The sequence below is a fragment of the Rousettus aegyptiacus genome, unplaced genomic scaffold, assembly GCF_014176215.1.
Source record: "Rousettus aegyptiacus isolate mRouAeg1 unplaced genomic scaffold, mRouAeg1.p scaffold_m13_p_7, whole genome shotgun sequence".
In the NCBI taxonomy this organism is placed as follows: Eukaryota; Metazoa; Chordata; class Mammalia; order Chiroptera; family Pteropodidae; genus Rousettus; species Rousettus aegyptiacus.
In genome coordinates, this window is record NW_023416310.1 from 26,137,936 (window position 1) to 26,157,367 (window position 19,432).

At 33.1% G+C, this 19,432-nt stretch overlaps 1 protein-coding gene across 2 annotated transcripts in view; it reads right to left on the reverse strand.

Annotated features, from left to right (window-relative positions):
* LRPPRC (leucine rich pentatricopeptide repeat containing) overlaps positions 1–19,432 on the reverse strand; it is a 92,043-nt gene that overhangs the window by 25,638 nt on the left and 46,973 nt on the right. For both annotated transcript variants that reach the window (XM_016142222.2, XM_036223950.1), the window contains exons 24-29: positions 17,635–17,759; positions 17,044–17,150; positions 7,191–7,259; positions 6,286–6,376; positions 345–487; positions 102–210 (exon numbers count right to left, since the gene is read on the reverse strand). In XM_016142222.2, coding sequence (XP_015997708.2) covers positions 102–210; positions 345–487; positions 6,286–6,376; positions 7,191–7,259; positions 17,044–17,150; positions 17,635–17,759 — 644 coding nt within the window. The remainder of the gene's footprint in view (positions 1–101; positions 211–344; positions 488–6,285; positions 6,377–7,190; positions 7,260–17,043; positions 17,151–17,634; positions 17,760–19,432) is intronic.

A 19,432-nucleotide genomic window follows, 5' to 3' on the forward strand; every position in this document is an offset into this window, starting at 1 on the left:
AATTTAAAAAATAAAATAATATATACAATTTAAGTTCCATCTTTATCCTACAGCACTTCAAATTTGTTGGGCTATTAGAAGACCCCAGTGTACATACTGACCTTTGCTTCTCTTCCACTGGCAGGCATTCAATAGATCTTTCTGAATATTAGTTTCTACACGTGAGGGTGCTGAAGGATTCGGGGAATGTTTTTCTTCCTCAATCCACAACTTGAAAACAAAATTATTCAGTTAACCAAAACCTGGTAAATACAGTGATCATTTCAGTATAAAACTGGGCTAATCTATGACCTAAGTCATACTGGAAACAAAATCTGCTATGCTTACAGATAAAAACAAATTACCTCAGGTACATCAAATGGAACCTCCTGATTATTGTTTCTAAGGATTTCTGCTAATAATCTTAATGTCTTTCCACGAGGAATAATATTTTCTTCTTGCATTTTATTCCAGACAGCATCAGCTCTTTGCCAGTCGCCATTTACTTCTGTAAAATTTGATTAAACAGAAATTAATGAAATTACTAAGTAGAACTTAAGAAAATATTTAGAACTTTTTTAAATATGATGTTGGAAAAAGAACTATTCCAAATATTGCCTCCAGGGAAAGGAACAGAGTGATTGTGAACCAAAGGTAAAAATGACCTTCTGTGTATCTTTTGAATTTTAAACCACAGAAATACTTCACCTATCAAAAAGTGAAAGAAAACAAAAAGATCTTGCACTTTGTTAAACGCTCTGAAAATTACGTTGATAAAAATTTGTCGTTTTAAAGTGACTGAGAAACTGCCTGCTGCTGAAATCAGACTAAGTATTATAGGATGACAGGAAGTTTATTGGAAAAAGGCAGACTGTTTCATATCGAAAAAAGTCCCTTCTATGTGGTAATCCAGTCTTCACAAACAGAAAAAACTCAATATAATCATTAAGCATAAACCAATACTACTTTAAATGTGTTCTTTTTAAAAAATTTATAAATATCTTGATTGCGCACAGTCAGCTCTAGGAAGGTTTGGGCACAAATGTTCCATAAAACACAAGTAAAATTTTTCCCCAAAATATCCAAATACTAAATAAAATAAATGGAATTTTCCTAGCCCCCTTGACCCCTCACCCCAAAATTGGAAAGCTAAGTTTGTGATAACTAATGATTCCTGAAAGTAAAAAATCTTATTCACACTCCATTAGAAATTTGCAATAAAGGTAAATAATGAGTAAGATTTCCCCGAGCCATACATAGATTGCACCTCAAACTTTCACACAGAATATATTAAAAAGTGCCCTAAATAGTAGAAATTAAAGTTCAGAGTGATTTTATAAATAGTTTGATAACAAAGTCAGTCTAATTAATACAAAAGCCTTTCGTTTACAATCAATTTTCAAAACAAGACTCTCAGAAGCTAATTATAATTTCATTCATTAAAATATTCTCATGTAATGTAAAATTCAATTTATAAATGTAATTTTTCAAGTGTATGAATATACAAAACTAATTTGATTAAATAAAAACCTAAGCCTTGGAACCTTTAATTCTGAAGAAGAGGAAGGTAGACCACATCTGTTCCCTGCCAAAGGGTACCATGGGCTGTGGGAGACACAGAGAAATTTCCAAGAACTGGGAACAGCACTGCTAAGGTGCTTTTTACAGAGATGAATTTTTAAGCTAACATAACTATTCCAAAAACTGAAGACGTGGGTAGACAATGAACAACACTGTGCCTTCGGACTGAAAGATTCTTCAAGCTAGGAAGACAAGTTGTTTTTTTTCTTTTAAAAATGTCCCAAAGTATATGAAAAGCTTCTACCTGGGGAGGACAAGATATTACAGAGATGCACCTAATTCAAATGGACTACCAATTTATAACAAAAAATATTTCAAAATGCAAGGGAGAATCACTGTATATAGCATTAAACAACTGTTATTTATATACACATAACATTTTTTAAGGGGAAAAAAATTCTTGGAAATGTACTTGAATAATAAAATATGTGATAAAAATGTGAGGCAATGAAACTAATCAGTGTGCCAAAATCTGCAGCTGTGTGTGAAATCTTACAAGTGTGCAGAAAAGCCATGCCTTTCTTTCATAATATACCTCTGGGGCTTAAAGTTCCTTCCACCAAGAAAACAACGATTGTTATTAGAAAAACAAAATAACCACAAACCTGGGCTATGACCAGGGAATGGACACTCTGCCTCTATAATACCGCCACTTTCCTGAAACTCATCGTTCCCTCTTTAAATGAGAGAACTATTAAATGATCTCTGAGAGCTCTAAAACCAAAGATTTTTGACACTTAGTGAATTTTAAAAGATTAGACACAATTGTGGGGCTACATTTTAAGGCTACATGATCACTGTATAACAACAGCTGGCAATTTACACATGGTCTCTATGGCATTAAACTGAGATAAAGATTTCTAGTTCAGAGTTTTAATTATAAAGCTGGTAAATTTTTACATATTACAATTTCCAAATTCCCCATTTATCAATCATCTAATTATAGTCCTGAAATATTATTCCCCTCTAAAATAAAGACTCCAGGTGGGACAAGAATTATGCCACATAAGCTTGCACTGTTTTGTTTTGTCTGAAAGTAAGGAATTATTGAAGACTAATGGGAAGTGTCAAACGACCTAGAAACCAATGTTAGGGGTTCCCGCTGGTCAAAGATGGGACAATCTAAACACCAAAAAGAATAATGCTACAACAAATTCAAATACAAACATATAAAAAGAATTCATAATCTCATAAATCAATGATCGACTTGGAGGTTCCAAGGAAACCAGTACTTAAAATAGGCAATTAAAGGGGAGAAAAAAGCAAGCATTAATTTCTCCTAAGAGTTTATTTCATAATAAATAAAAAAGGAAGCCACAGAATACAACATACAGTATGAAACGTGTCGAGTATATAACAACCAAAATAATAGGTGTATATGTAAAAAACATGTATACAAATGGAGAGAGAATTGGAAAGATGGCGGCCAGTTGAAAAGTTAACACTGACGGGTGGACACAATCAGATTTTCACATTTTGCTCTGTATACCATTGCATTACTGTAATCTTTAGTAATTTAGAATATATTCATGTCTTATCTGTGTAATAATAAAGGAAAGAAAGACCACGTAATGTGAAAAAAAAAAAGGTCAATGGCAATAAGTACCTGAAGAAAACAGTACATAAATAACTTGAGGTAGAATACATGCTACAGTTATAAATATAGGGTTTTTAAAAAGATCTGAATAAGTTTTATTACAAAATTACAAATGTAAACTAGCTTTATGTTGGGATAGAATACTTTATGTATACAAAGAATAAAATTACTTTGTATATGTAAAGAAGAAATTGAGTGTTTAGAATATAAAAAAAAAGTTTGGTAAGAAGGTTAAAATATTGCCATTTAGAAATAACAGTATATTCCTTATGCAGGTGAGGGAGTTGTTTTATTTATGTAATGTTTGTCATAGATCTTAGTAGCTAATTTGGCAAGACTATCACAATGAAACATCAAATGTATTAGAAAGGATAGAGCTAAAGTTTGAATTATGACACATTTCTGTAACCGATCACCTATGAACATCATACCATACTGAGTACATAAAAAGTAAAAGCAGTTTTAGTACAGCAAATATTTAAAGGTATGAAAATAGATGTACTTTCTATTCTATTTCTTAATCTACATTAGAGTTACATGAATGTTGGCTGTCAACCACTGCACAATGGGTTTTTTTTTGGGTGCATGTTTCTGCAGTATGTGTAATTCAAGACAAAATTAAGTATCTGTGTATATTGTTTTATTTACTTATTTTTATTATAATTATTGGGGTGATACTAATAAAATCAAATAAGTTTTAAGCATACAATTTAACATGCCATATGCATATCGCACTGTGTGTTCACCACCCAGTTAGATTTCCTTCTATCACCAAATATTTGAGTCCTTTTACCTCTATCTCCCTCCCTCTCCCCCAAGAGAGATTCTGTTTTAAAACACACAAAGCAAAATTGCTCAACAATACCCCAAAATAATTAAGCCTCCTTTCAAGGACTAAAATTACATCATTCAAAGAATAAACGCATGAAAAACTCCAAATAAATTATTTTCAGGTAGGTAAACCAAATTATTTTCTCAGAAATCCAGAATCTAAAATCTGGACTTTTCAAGTATAATAATAGGACCACCATATATTCCTTTTCAAATAAACCAAGTCCGCAGTGCTTTATGTATTACTTCACTTATTAAAGCAGTGGCCCAAGTTGGAAGGCAAAAGGAAGAAGGCGGGCCGCAGAGGAGCTAACTTGCTTTTTCTTCAGAAAGAGAAGAATTAGGGTTATCACAACTGCATTATTTATAGCACTACAGAAAGTGGGAAGTATATAAATTGGGTTAAAAAGTATACTACCGGCTCTTGAGCCCTTGAGCTTTTGAGCTATGCTTCATGCTTCTCTCACTTAGGCCTGCTTCCACGTCTGTAAGTGTACTATCGCTTCTAATAAAGCTATTCTTTTCTGCTGTTAAAAAAAAAAAAAAGCATACTTCTCTATAATTATTTTTCTGGCTTCCAGCCTCATAACAGGCCACCCTCTCAAGCTACAGAGTTCCTCAGACTATTGGCTTAAATACAGAGTAAGAAATTGGAGAGAGGTGTCCAACAGAACAGATAGAGGGGATCAAGGAGAAGAAAATGATAATAAACCTCAGAGACTGCTTACCTTTGAAGGAACTTTTAAGATGAACTTAACAAAACAAAACCAGAAAAAGATCAACTGCATAGGAAAAAGTTTGCTGACCACCTCTCACCCTTCCCATAACACCCACTGTACCATGTATATTCTTACAGCTGTGATTTCACCCTGAATTATCAGTCTTGTTTCAGTCTAACTCTTTCTGCGGAGCAACACCCTGTATCTCTGCAGCGCTCACCTCAATGACTAGCACAGTAAGGTCTTCAGCCTATATAGTCTTCTACGGGGACAACTTTAAATGCTAAGACTCATTTGCATAAATTTGGGATTTTTTTTCAGTATTTTTGAAGTTTGCCTAAAATTAGAATTTAATATGGAATAGCTCTTCAAAAGGAAAACAATGCAGCAGAAAGAGAGAATTCACACGCGAATACAGGCTATATTCCACAAATTAAGGACTAAATACTCGAAACATAACTCTTTAAATTTTATACAATTGATAACAACATCAGTATTGTGTGCCAGAATTTGATCATCATTCAAGCTAAAATTTAAGATTGCCAATACATGGTGAAATAACCATAAGAATGTATGTGAAGTATGTACTTCAATGCAACCAACAACTGAAATGTAAATTTTACAAGTCTTATTTTACTTAAAGCAACAAGATGTAAGATAAAGCTACCAAGGATAATAAATACAAGTTCAAAAAGTAAATGACTCAACTTATTCGCTGCTGTTTGTTTGATGAAGAAAAATTTCCCATGAGAAAAGGAAGAAAATAAATCTAGATCAAATATCTATGAAGCAAAAAAAAAAAAAAAAAAGGTTGTTCCTTTCTACCCAAATACCCTAAAAGAAACTGCAAAGTTCCCAGATGTGTAAACTGAGATATTAGAGCATTGTTGCTAATAGAGATCAAAGGCTTCAGAATGTCGGTCACTTTTAATCCTTAATACAAATACAAATTCACCCTAAGAAACAATTAAGGGTGTGAACAAAGACTAAGGTACAAAGATGACTAATGCAGTGTTATTTTATAATATGAAAAACTCAAATCTATTGACGTGTCTAGCAATAGACTGTTACAGTATATCTGCTCAATATAGTATTTGTAGGTGATAAATGTAGAAAAATGTTTGTAATACAGAACTGAGTCAAAACTGTATTCTAATATGATCACATTTTAAAAAGAAATTGCTTAGCAGTGAGTTTGTATATCAATATGCATTTTTCTGGAAAAACGTCTATACTCGTGAACATGTTGCTGGTTACCTAGTTACAGCAGTGACTGATACATCTACCAGAGGGTTTAAATAAAAAGAAGAAAAAGAAGAGTCTATCGTGGTCCTGATGAAGATTTTTCAAACTTCTCATTATTGCAGTACAAATGCAAGAAATTATAAAGATTGTATAGTGTCTATTGACATTTTGTGATAAAGTTTAATCTGGCCTCTACCTGAGTCTCTGTTGAAGATCTCACATTTGACAATCCCTGGAGCTTCCTCAAAGACTGATATTTCTTTCCTGACACTGCCTTCAACAGAGTAAATGAACATCACAAAATGAAAACATAGGAACAATCACGTTACTTACTATACAGTTTTAGCAGATTGTAGTACAGCTGGTCTCTATCACATTCAAATAGCTTCTGTGTCAGCTCCACTAACTTTTCTAGAGTTTCAACCTTAAAAATAAGATTTACAGATGGATCTAGATTGTGTAAAGGATATAGTACAGTTGACAAATCTTAATTGCATAATCCCTCAAATTAGCTTTATCCGAAGAGTAAACTAACTTTATTTCAAAAGGGCTGAGCACAATATGAATGTACTTAATGCACTAAACTGTATGGTTAAATGGTTAAAATGATATATTTTATGTTATATGTATTTTGTATTTTATATAAAATTTTAACTTAAAAAATTTTTTAACTTAAAGAGTTCAAAGACTACTGGAGTCAAGAACACAACATGTACAATTATCTAGTTAAGGGAACTTCTAAGAGGTACCTTTTGGAGAATTCTAAGCTATTGCAGGTGGAGGCCTCAGTGAGTATATCCTATATTTATTAATAAGAACACTCCTCCACCCAAACATTATACTACTCTTCTCCTGTGGCTTTTACTTGGCAGGATGTGAACAGATATCTGGACTGGAGGAGAGGTAAAGCAGAAATTCCACTGGGCTCCCATCATGCAACTCCTCTGGTCACTAAGGACAGAAGCAGACGTAAATTGCCAAGGAGATACAGGCAGCCTGCTCAAACCAACAACTAGAATAAGTGAGCTAAAATCGTCAGAGTTCAACTTAGAATTTTTAGGAACTACTGCACCTCAGGAACTAGAATTAAGCTACAGCTTACTTGGAAAATAACCAAAATAACATTGCTTCCATTAATAACGCTGTCTCTTAAAATCCCCAAATGCTCATAGGACATGCAAAACACTTGCTTTCTACTCACGGTTTTAGGTGCTTAAGACCAGAAATTAAACACAAACCTGATTACTTGAAATACATCTATCACAAAACCACTGAAGTCTTGCAGGTCGAGCTCTAATGCCTGGAGTCTGTAAAATAAAATAATCGCACGGCACACAGGTAAGGCTTTAGTTTTCCGTCTAATGCATTTGCTGCCTCTGTCCCAAACATATACACTAAAAAAAACCCTATAACTTAAACCCAGTTATGAAATATCTTTATTTTTCATAAAGTTATGAAGGATTAGAACAGAGCAAAAATTATTAATGTTATATAGACTTATACAAAAATAAATCGATGGCTTTTTTAGAAGAAACATGCTTTGCAAAATTTAGTGATAAAAGTCTTCTGACTACCATAAATGCTTGCCTAGTATCTGAAACTAAACGTCTAAAGAGGTAAGTACTTAAATCAAGCTAAGTACTTAAAATTAGTCTTAGTTTATTTCAATAATGGAGATGTTATATCCTCAACTAAAAATTACTAAGGTTTGGTCACTAATTCTGGCTTCAAAGCAATTATTTCACAATTTTGGATACTAGAAGACAAACCATTTAACATATAATTCCAAGGATTTGTTACTGTAAATATACTATTTTCATCATCTGTATGAGGGCTTCACCATTAAATACATTTCAATCATAAGGAAACTACAATACTCATTAGCCCTGGCTGCTCCAGGCTAGGAGGTACTTATACTCCACTCAGCTTTGTTGACTAAATCAGGTACCCCTCAAATCGAATCTCTTATTTATAAGTCCTCATTACTTTCTATTTCTTACAATAATATTGTACAATGTTAAATTAGGAACTGAAGCAGAAACTAACATCTTGGAGCTCTGGTAGAATGACAGACAAACTGGTACAGTAGAAGTGTTCTCATTCTAATTCTGCAAGTACCCACATTTTGGGATATAAAAAATAATTTTTGAATAAATTAATTTTTGAAATATATTCTCAAAAATCATTAATATTTACATTTCACATAATCTATACTCAAGCATTTTCTCATATTATGTTTTGTTTCACATATATTACACTGCAAATGAAACCCACGTCGACTCCATACAAAAAGCCCTTGAAAAAATACTAGATAATCCTCTTTAGAACATGGCAAAATGCAAGGGCTACATTCACTTACAACTTTCAATATTATTCCTGATCCAAAAGCCAATGATCTAAATAGGACAACTTTTATGCAAACTCTTCCCTTTTGTGGCTGATTAATCTCTCTGTCACTGGCAGGACAGCTGACTTATATGGCAGATATTCCTACGTTTCATTTTGAAATTGAGAACTGTTTACGCATATAAATCTCAATCATGAAAAGAACATCTAGGTCAGATTAACGAAATCTCCTAGGCTTCTGTCTACATTTCTGGCTTATCTCTTAACATCTTATTGAATTTTAAACACTGCAAGTTGAAAGCAAAAACAGAAAATGTAATAAAAACATGAAGAAAGACAAAATTCTAACTGGGAAGTTGAATGTAACTTATCAAAAACCAGTTAATGTTTAATTAAAACAATGCACTCACCTCTACTTTTTTGTTTTTGCTATAAACAATCTACTTAATGGACAGTGAGCATAAAATAATTATTGTAATAAAAAAAACCTGGCATATTTGTTTCTACCTGTATTACTGTGCTTCAAAACATTTTTTGAGGTTTCAATTTTACTACTAGGTTCACTTGCATAAGAACAAAAATTAATCCAAAATCAAAAATAATTTTCATTACTTAAATTTCATTACATTACTCTGATATAAATTTGCTACTATTATAATAGGCTTTTATGTATCTAGTAAAAACAGATATCAAGTAATTATTACCTTTAAAGTTAAAAAGAAATGGTTCTTTTACCTCAAGCTTTACCTCAAGAAAAACAATCTTAAATATGACTCAAATAGCAATTTTTAACCATTTTAATTTTTCTTGCCATTACTGCTAGAAACAAAAAACAGAAAACAGAAAACAAACAACTACCCCAAGCTTCATGTCTTCTAGTCAAAGAAGCATGAGGAAAATCAAGTGCATGAGGGAGATGGGGCAAACAAAAAACAGGAACCCAATTATGTATCCCCACAGCTGGGATAGCAAGAGAAGGAAAAAGGTATCATGGAACTTATTAAACCTTTCAGTAGTTGCCCTTTTCTCCAGAATCTTTAGAGAGGACTGAAAGACCATGTCTATCTAGTAAGGATAAAAATATGGATGATCAAGTCAAACTAACAGTCTACTTGAAACTAAACATGATTCACTTAACCAGGTATTATAGGAGATACTAAGTAAACTAATTCATGGGAGAGGGGTTATAAACTGGCATGAGAACTGATGTTTTTTGAAATTTGAAAGACCAGGGGGCGGGGGTGGAGGGAGTGAGGGTGGAAACCTAGCTCTAAAATCCCTTCTGTATATATAAGATCCATTTTGGCTTATTAAGGAAGGCAAATCAGGGCAAAACCCTGAATCTCATCTAGTTAAGAACAAAGGGAAGAGTAACAAAGATTGGAACATCGTTGTAATCTAAACTTTTGGTCTTAAACCTAAAGCCATAAAAAGAAAGGCAACAGCAAATTTACTCTGGCTACAGTGTGATGGAAGGATAATAGCAGATAAGAAGAAACAAAAGATTCAAGAAGAGTACTTTTGGAGAAAAGGTAAATTGTTTTGGTGGTTCAGATACTGAAGAGTCAAGAGATGATGGAGGTCATATTGAGATACATAAATGTATCAAATCAGCACCTTGTATACCTTAAACTTACAAAATGTTACATCTTTTCTCATTCTTTTAAAAAATGAGATCATGGAGGCAGGAACCAACAGAAAATGTGAAATCAGGACCCAATTTCCAATTACAAGACTACTGCCAACTAAATAAGCTACACACACTGAAGTTTCTTTGCCCTAGTTACTTCTAAGTTTTGTTTTTTTTTTTTTTATGAGGCTCATGTGAAGATGTATATGAAAATCATTTTAGAAGTATAAAAGTGTTACCAATATTACTAGTTATACTGTTTAGTTTAAAATCTAGGGTTGAAACTCAAGGTACGAAATTAAAATAAGAAATGCTAAGAAAGTATAAAGTAGACTTTTACTAATCTTTGTATTTATATCATGAGAACTTACAGCACACAAAATGAATTGTCCAAACTGTGTTAATTTACTTAAATGACCTGTAACACTTCCTTCCTGGAATGTGACTGAGCTACCTGAAAAGATACTTGACTAAAAAAATGAAGATTTTCCTTTTTTCTTTTTTACAAAAAAAAATTACCATCTTATTTTATCATAATTAATAGCAAAAGGAGTGTGGGACAAGAACTCAGGTGGCCTGGGTTTTAGTCCTATGCTCTGCTACTAAGAACCATAGAAGAAGTAACACCTATAAAGACAAGAAAATGTCTGTCTTTATGTATCAGGGGCCCCCAAAACAGTAATGACATCTGACCCACTTCTGAGAAATGATCCTAAATAAATATCTGAAAACCAAATATGCCTTTTAGGTAAAGATGTGAATTATGATGATTACTAATAGTGAAAGTTTTTATTAAAGGAAAAATGGACAAATAAACTTTAGTTCACTTATACAATGGAATGATGTGGCCATTAAAAATAATGCTTAGAAGAGTTCTTAATTACGTGCAGGGAAATTCAGAGAGTGAGTAGGGTGAAGAAAGTATTAAATAAGTTATATGATTCAACTTATTTCTATTTTATATAAAAGAAATACATATTGAATAAAGGATAGAAAAACCACAAAGATGACTAGATAGAGTAATGGAATCAATATTGAGTTTTTATACTTGGCATATTTTAAACAATAACATGTTTAAGTTGTATCTATACATGTGGGAAAAAATCATATTGATCATCATCACTGGTAAGATACAGATTAAGTTCACAAAATATATTTACCTGATATTATTATATAAGCTTCTAAATATAATGTGTGAACATTTCCCAATGGCGCATTTCATTCCAGAATGTGCCAGAAGAAGAGTGGAAGGAACTAGGGATAGCTGACAGAGGATGAGACTGCAGAAAAGACAAAAGGGCTGCCTTCAACACAGCAAGAAAGTGCTACAGAAGGGAATAAAACTAACATTTGTTAAGTGTTTAATAACGTATCAGACGCTCTAGATGCGGTCTTTGTGTTATCTGATAAGAGTCTTCAGAGACAAGGATAAAGGATGAAACCACTTTCCTGCCTCCTAGCCTCTGCACAGGAATGCTTTTGCTTCCACTCTTTATGTAACTGGCTCCCAACTGGTCCTTTAGTTTTCATCCCACCTATCACTCCTCAGGAAGATCGAGGCTTGAAATAGTTCCTTTTGACATCACCTTCTCTTAACAGCAATTATTGCATTTTATTGATTTATCTTTTGAAGGTCTATCTCTATGACTAGACTGTAAGATGTGATCAATAATTACTTGTTGAGGGAAGGGGGAGGGAGGGGAGAGAGAGAAAAAGAGAGAAGAAGGAGGGAGGAGAAATTGGTCAAATAGGGAGGTCGCTGAAATGTTATAACCATCTTCTTACAGGGTTTCATTCGGGAAGTTTCAGATGACGAATCTGCAAATGCCAGTTGTAAGGGTTCAAGATGAGAGTTGCTTTATCAGATCTAAGTTTGAGCTTCGTTTACCTCAAGTCGGAGCTCAGATTATCTCATCCCTTTGTTAATTCACTCCACCTTCTGCTAAGGTCACTATTCTCCAATTATTAGATATCATTTGAAATGACTAAGTGTCTTAAAAATCCCTACAACGATTATCCTAATTCAGATCCTATTAATCTCACTGCCTCAAATCCCCTTTAATCTATCGTACATCCTCTGCTAGTATAAATTTCTTTTCAACACTGCTTAGAATCCATTGTTTTCAGAATGAACTCCAACCTGCTTATTCTGATACTGAAGGGTCTCTGGAGACAGTCTACCCTTATAAAATATTTCTCACAAATCCTATACCATACGATAAAAGAACTATTAGAAAATTGGAAAGTAAAATTTTCTTTGTTTGCATCTATGATCTTATATGTAGAAAATCCTAAAGATTCCACCAAAAAACTATAGAACTAATCAATGAATTCAGTCAAGTTACAGGATACAAAATCAACGAACCAAAATCAGTTTCATTTATATACACTGACAACAAAATATCTGAAAAAGAAATAAAACAAACCCAATAGTATCAAAAAAAATATAATACTTAGGAATAAATTTAACCAAGGATGTAAAAGACCTATTACTGAAAACCGAAAAACTTTGATAAAAGAAACTGAAGACATAAATAAATGGAAAATATCTCATGTTCATGGATTGGAAAAATTAATATTGTTAAAATATCCATACTACCCAAAGCCATCTATAGATTCAAAACACTCCCTATCAAAATTCCACAAGGCATTTTTCACAGAAATAGAATAAAAAATCTTAAAATATGTATAAAACCACAAAAGATCCCAAATAACCAAGGCAATCCTGAAAAACAAAGCTGGAGGCATCATACTTCCTGATTTCAAACTATACTACAAAGCTACAGTAATCAAAACAGCATGATACAAGCATGAAAACAGACACATATACAATGAAACAGAATCAAGAAGCCAGAAATAAACCCTTGCATAGAAGGTCAGCTAATATTTGACAAAAGGTGCAAGAATACTCAATGGAGAAAAAATAATTGCTCTTAATAAATCGCTTTGGGGAAACTGGAAAACCACATGCAGAAGAATGAAATTGGACCCCTATCTCATGCCACTTACAAAAACTAACTTGCAATAGATTAAAGACTTTAACATTAAGACCTGAAATGGTAAAGCTATTTAAAGAAAACATAAGGAAAAGCTTCTCGATATTGGTGTTGGCAATGATTTTTTGGATAAGACATCAACAATACAAACAATGAAAGCAAAAATAAATAAGCGGGACTACCTGAAACCAAAGAGCTTGTTCTGCACAGCAGAAAAAACAATGTGAAATGAAAAGGCAATCTATGGAATGGAAGAAAATATCTGCTGGTCATATATCTGATCAGGAGTTAATATCCAAAATACATAAAGAATTCATACAACTCAATAGCAAAAATAAATAAATAAATCCAATTAAAAAATGAGCAGAGGAACTGAACATACATTTTCCCAAAGAAGACATACAGATGACCAACAGGTACATGAAAAGATTCTCAACATCACTAATCACCTGGGAAATACAAATCAAAATGAAATGAGTTATCCCCTCACATGTGTTATAATGGCTCTCATCAAAAAGACAAGTGATGGGCGTTATCGAGAATGTGGAAAAAAGGGAACCCTTATGCACTGTTGGTGGAAATGTAAATTGTTACAACCATAATGGAAAAGAGTATGGAGGTCCCTCAAAAGATTAAAAATAGAACTACCATGTGATCCAGCAATTCTACTGGCTATATATCCAAAGGAAATAAAATCGAGATCTCAAAGTGATCCGTACTCCCATATTCCTGCAGCATTATTCACAAAAGCCAAGACATGGAAACAACTTAAGTGTCTGTCTATGGATGAATGGATAAAGATGTGGTAATATATTATATAGAATGGAATATTATTCAGCCATGAGAAAGAAATACTGACATTCGTCATTTGTCACTTGGATTAACCCTGAAGGCATTATGCTAAGTGAAGCAAGTTAGACAAAAGACAAATATTGTATGGTATCATCTATATGTGGAATCTTAAAAAGCTGAATTCCTAAAAACAGAAAGAAGAACAGTGGTTGCCAAGAGCTCAGGGGCAGGGGTGGGAGAAATGGGGAGATGTGTGTTGGTCAAGGATACAAACTTCCAGTTATAAGATGAATAGGTTTTGGGGATCCAAGGCAAAGCACGGTGGTTATAGTTAACAATGCTGTGTTATTTAGTTGTAAGTTTCTAAGAGGATAGATCTTAAATGTTCTCACTGCAAAAAAGAAATGGTAATTATGAGGTGATGGAGGTATTAACCAAAAATACCGTGGTAATCATTTTGCAATATATAAATATATCAAATCAATAACTCGTAAACTTACACAATGTTATATGTCAATTATATCTCAATAAAGCTGGGGGAAAAACTATTTTGTGATGTCCCCTTTATGCTTCTTTACTCTACCACTAATACTTCTAATATACTTCCCATCAAACTCTCGAATGTTAAAGTACTACCACATCTCTCGGTCTCCACCTCCTGCATGCCCCTTTTCTCCAGAAAGTCTTGCCTAATTTCCTACAATGGGAGTAAGTTCTACCCTTGAACTCTTAGAATTATTTATGCTTTTCTTATAGCAGTTAACACTTCTCAGTCTTATATAGCAATTATCTTCACGTAGTAATCTCATGTTCAAGGAACTTCACATTAGCTTCTTAGGGCTTGATCCTAGCCTGAATCACTTTTATCTCTTACCCTCTTTCTTTTGGGGAAAAAAATAACACTTTTTTTTTTAGTATAAGAATATATGTGCTCATACAGAAAACTCAGAAAATATACAAAAGTATAAAGAAAAACACCAGCTATAATTCCATCCTCCTGTAATAATCCATATAGAAATAAAAGACTATGTTAAAAATGTATTATATATAATACCTAATATATGTATGCCAACTCATTTTAAAAACAACAAGTCATATTATACACTGAATCTTGTCTCTGCTTTCTTCGTTTAATGTGAGCATTTTAATGACTGGTTTATCTTATCTACCTCAGTGCTTCAAATACAAAGAAATTTCATTGTATATTTTGCTCTAGAAATTCAACCCTAGTGAATCTACCCATTGACAAGACACCACTGCCTTTTGGAGAATGATAAAAATGTTGCTCTGTGTTTATAATATTCTTTCTTATGCTGATATTGTCCTAGTTTGTTAATTTTCATTACTTCTTGTATTTTCAGCAATTCTTAGAAAACTATTAAGAGAACGCCAGGTATTGAATTTTAACAGTGAATAAAAGCAAGTTCCCAACTTTAATTCAACTCCACGACCATTAAAAAAAAGACAACTGAAAATGTGCTTCAGTATATTCTCAGATATTACAAACCTTGCTGTCCTATTCTAGGGTACTACAGGGATTCTGTAAAGCTACTCTTTATCTTTAAAGCAATTTTGTACATATTCACTCTGAAAATTCCGTCATCAGTAAACAGCCATTCCTAAGTGATTATACTCAATGATGCTGTACATTGGCAACGCTTTAGAGAAATTAAGAGACAGTCTGCTCTTGCTTATTCACGTGACAAGCATATATCTTAAGCTAAGCACCATAATGTGAATTATGTGGGGTAAAGAGGACAACAAATCCCAATCTTTAAGGGGCAAAGAGAATTAATATTATTGATTACTATATAATCCAGGAAACACAGAAGTTGCTTTAAAAATACACCATATGATTGAATCTTAAAAAAAGATACTATATTCCCTTTTATAGATGAGGAAGCACAAAAAGGTTTAGTAACTTGTTCATTATCACACTAGCAAGAAGAAGGCAAAAGGAGAACTCACTCTTATGCCTTTGGTTCTTCCTATTGTATCTTTCTTATTACAAAGAAGCACATGGCTACCTACTGTAAAACCTCTCATTGCTATAATCTGAATATCTTAAAGCAGTTAACACTTCTGAGCTTCATTTCTACTCTGATCGGTGCCCTGCTAATACCGATAACGTGCACACAGAGCAGCAGGACTCAACAGGCCGGCAGCTTTCCTCACATTTTCAGATATACCATGCACTTATAATGAAAGAATTGATACTGTTTTCTAGAAAATACAAATGGAATACTTGAGCTACAGAAACATTTGTCCGGGAAAGCATGTCTCACTTCCCTTTGACAGGGAGATCAATTGAGTTATAAGACAGACTAAAAGAGAAGAAAGATCTGAATTAATTTCACAGTCCTTCATTTCCATGCTAAACTTTTCTTTGAAAAATATTAGGAGAAAACAATAATATTCTGGCCTGTATGCCTACATTTTCAATTTCATGATAAACAGTCATCAATATATAAATAAGAAGGTCAAACACCACCTTTGTATACCATCCGCCCTGGGGACTTTTGGAAAATTACACTGAGTAATGGCAAAGTATGATGTGAGAGGAAGATGATTACTGATATATTTACAAATATTTTCTCTTAAGGTGATGGGTCCATCTTCTGTGGAATGTCTTGCTTAAAGGACACAGAATTGTTTAATAGTGAAATTAATCACAATTTGAACAGACTTTATAGTTGCCCTTTGACTTATGAACCTTAGTAAGCAAAATTTCAATCAAGCCTAGATAAAATATATTAATCCTAAACAGGCCATGTTTGTTGCCTACCATTTCTCATAAGCTGCTTACCGTAGTTTAAAAAAAAGAAAAAGAAAAAAGAAAAAAAGGAAAAGAAGAAGAAATTTTAAATTAAACGCCAAACAGTTGCAGACAGCACTTGTTTGGCTGATTAACTTGTAGACAAGCATTACAAACAAATCTGAGCATGGTCTGCAGCAAATTAAATTCCACTGCTTTTAAGAACAAAGAACTCCTTGGCAAAGAGGATTAGCAACTTTACACCCAGGAATGCCAGTTTAATTTAATTGTTCCACAATCCAAGATTTATGCAAATATCATTTTGATATATAACAGTGAATTTAACAAAGTGAGGAAACAAATTCAACATACAACCAGGCTGCCTTTTCTGAACTGTAATTACCTACAATAAAGAAGCAGGCCGAGTTCCCCCCTCCAACTGCCCCATTATTGAGATTGAATTATACTAACATGAATCAGAACAAGTCTAATTAAAGGTTAAAATTTTTAAATATATCCTAATTAAGAGTCTAAATAGCTGTACAATTAGAATACTGTAGTTAAAATCGCACCTCAATGATCTTCTTGGCCTCCTTGAAATTTCCTGTTTGTAGAAAGGCAAAGAAGAGATCATACAGCATTGTCATTTCACCTTGTTCTTGGCTCACAAAGTCCATTGCTAGAGAGGAAAGAAGAAAAAATATAGAGAAACATTGTATCTCTTGAAGTTCTGGAAAAACACAAAAAAACTTCGAAACAAATATTTAGAGTAACTTAAAGATTATAGCTTTGCCAACCAGTTTCTTGTCACATTCCTTAACAGCACACATTTATGACATTAAGTACCCGAGACCAGCTTCAAAGTGAGAATAGGGTTAAAAAATCCTCATAAAGGCAGATAAATAATCAAGAAGCAGAACAAAAAATAACAGGGGCAACTTTTCAAAATGAAGAGTTATTAAAATCAAGAACATTTATAATACTACCTGATATAAATCTACCTGATATTTTTCCTCTTCAATTTAGAAGTGTTAACCAAGTTTTTCTAGATGTACCTGCTTTTCTGCTAAATCTTCTCTTCACAGCAACGCATTAAGATTAAATAAGCAATGGGGGCGGCGGGAGGAGCCCCAAGTACACGGAGATATTAGAAGGTGACTAACCTTTCTGGATTAGATCAGTCTCGCCTTTCTCTATCAGTTTACATAAGACATCATGAATTCTTGGTAATATTTTATACTTTTCATAGCAACCAATGGAGGCTTCAAGAGCAGCAGGTAAGTCATCCCTTGGAAACATAAAAATATTAACAATGAGTTAAATATATCTAATTAGCTTAGAGAGATGTACAATGACCATTCAAAATGTACGTGGACTGAGCTTTAAGGTAGAAAACCACGAAGCCAAAATTGGAGGAAAAAAAAAAAAGTAAAAGAAACAATCCTTATATATAAATAAATATTTAGAGTACAGACGTCATTAGCAATTCCCTGTTTTCCTTGCTTCATCTTTTACTATTTTGCTTGCTAAACGGCACTATAAAAAAAAAAGTCCAAATAGACAAAGGCATTCTCTGAGATTATTATAAATAAAACTTGACGTCACAGAATAAGTTGCTCTAAGAATGCATTATTTCTGCTATCAAATAATTTTTCCACTACTTATGGTCTTCAGTGATTCCAAATTTGGGGGCTTTTATTAAATGTCCATCAATGGCTCTCAAGGAATTTTCGAACAATTTCAAGTTTATCATATTTTTCATACTGCCACCTCTCCAAGGTAATGAGAAAACAACTTCAGAATTCATATATATATAAATTTATTGTTGCTAAAACTAGGATATTCTATAGTCAGTGAATTCTAGGGAAACTCTTAAAAAGTTTTCTTTAGAGATTAAATTTAAGCTTTAAAACTTATTTCCAATCATCAAGTCAATTCTTCTCTTCTGTGTAATAAATTAAAATAAAAAGATATTAATAAAATAAAGTTATTAAAATAAAGATATTTCCATTAAGTCACAAGTTTCTGAAGCAAGAGTATAGAAATATATTCTTGTGAGTCCTCAAAAACTTTTCCTTTAAAAGGAAAGTTGACAGTGAGACTTGAGGAAAGCTGGAGAGGTTATGTGTCTCTACTTGCCACCCTCCTTTATTTGTAAATAGATGAGGAATTAAGGCATCTAGAGATTGACCGATTGCTATAGGTAACAGAGGAAGGCAATGCCATCAGGTCCCTGGACTTCCCAATTTTAGTAGAGTATATTTAATTGCACGTTATACTCTAATGAAAGCACTGATGTTTGTTTAACTGAGAAAAGTGGTGCAATTGAGAATAAAAAAATAAATTCTTAAGAATAAAAATATATTCTTAAAAATAGGCATGGTTAGAGACATGGACTAAAGTACAACTACTAACAATGACAATCTACATGGACAGAACACATTTCTCTCACACACAAAACAGTTTAAAAAAAGGAAGAAAGCCCCTTCTTTTCTATGGAAGCCCTAACATTTTCATCCATTATACAAATGTTATGTTGCCCTGGATTGAATTACTATTTTTAACTAGATTAAGATTTTGAACTGTACAAAAAACGTAAAGTACCATGAGGAAGTGTTAATTTTACTGCAATAATACTGACACAGTGAAACCTGAGACTATCCTGATGGAACTCTACCTTATCCCCTTTACTGAGCCCTGTTTACAGTGCATCTTCTGGCACCCCACAGAGTCATTTGAATTTTTGTCATTTGGGGTGAAGACTAAATTACAGGTTAATTTCAAAACTGCAAGTAGATGTTGCAGGCTAGATTACTGTCATACAAGAGAAATGCTACAGTAGCTACCACATATGATATAAAGCTTTATCTAATCAGTATTTTCCTTTGCTTGCTTCAGACACAAGTTCAGTTATTACCTTCCCACAATTCCATTTCATAGAAAACTACTAAAATATTTTTA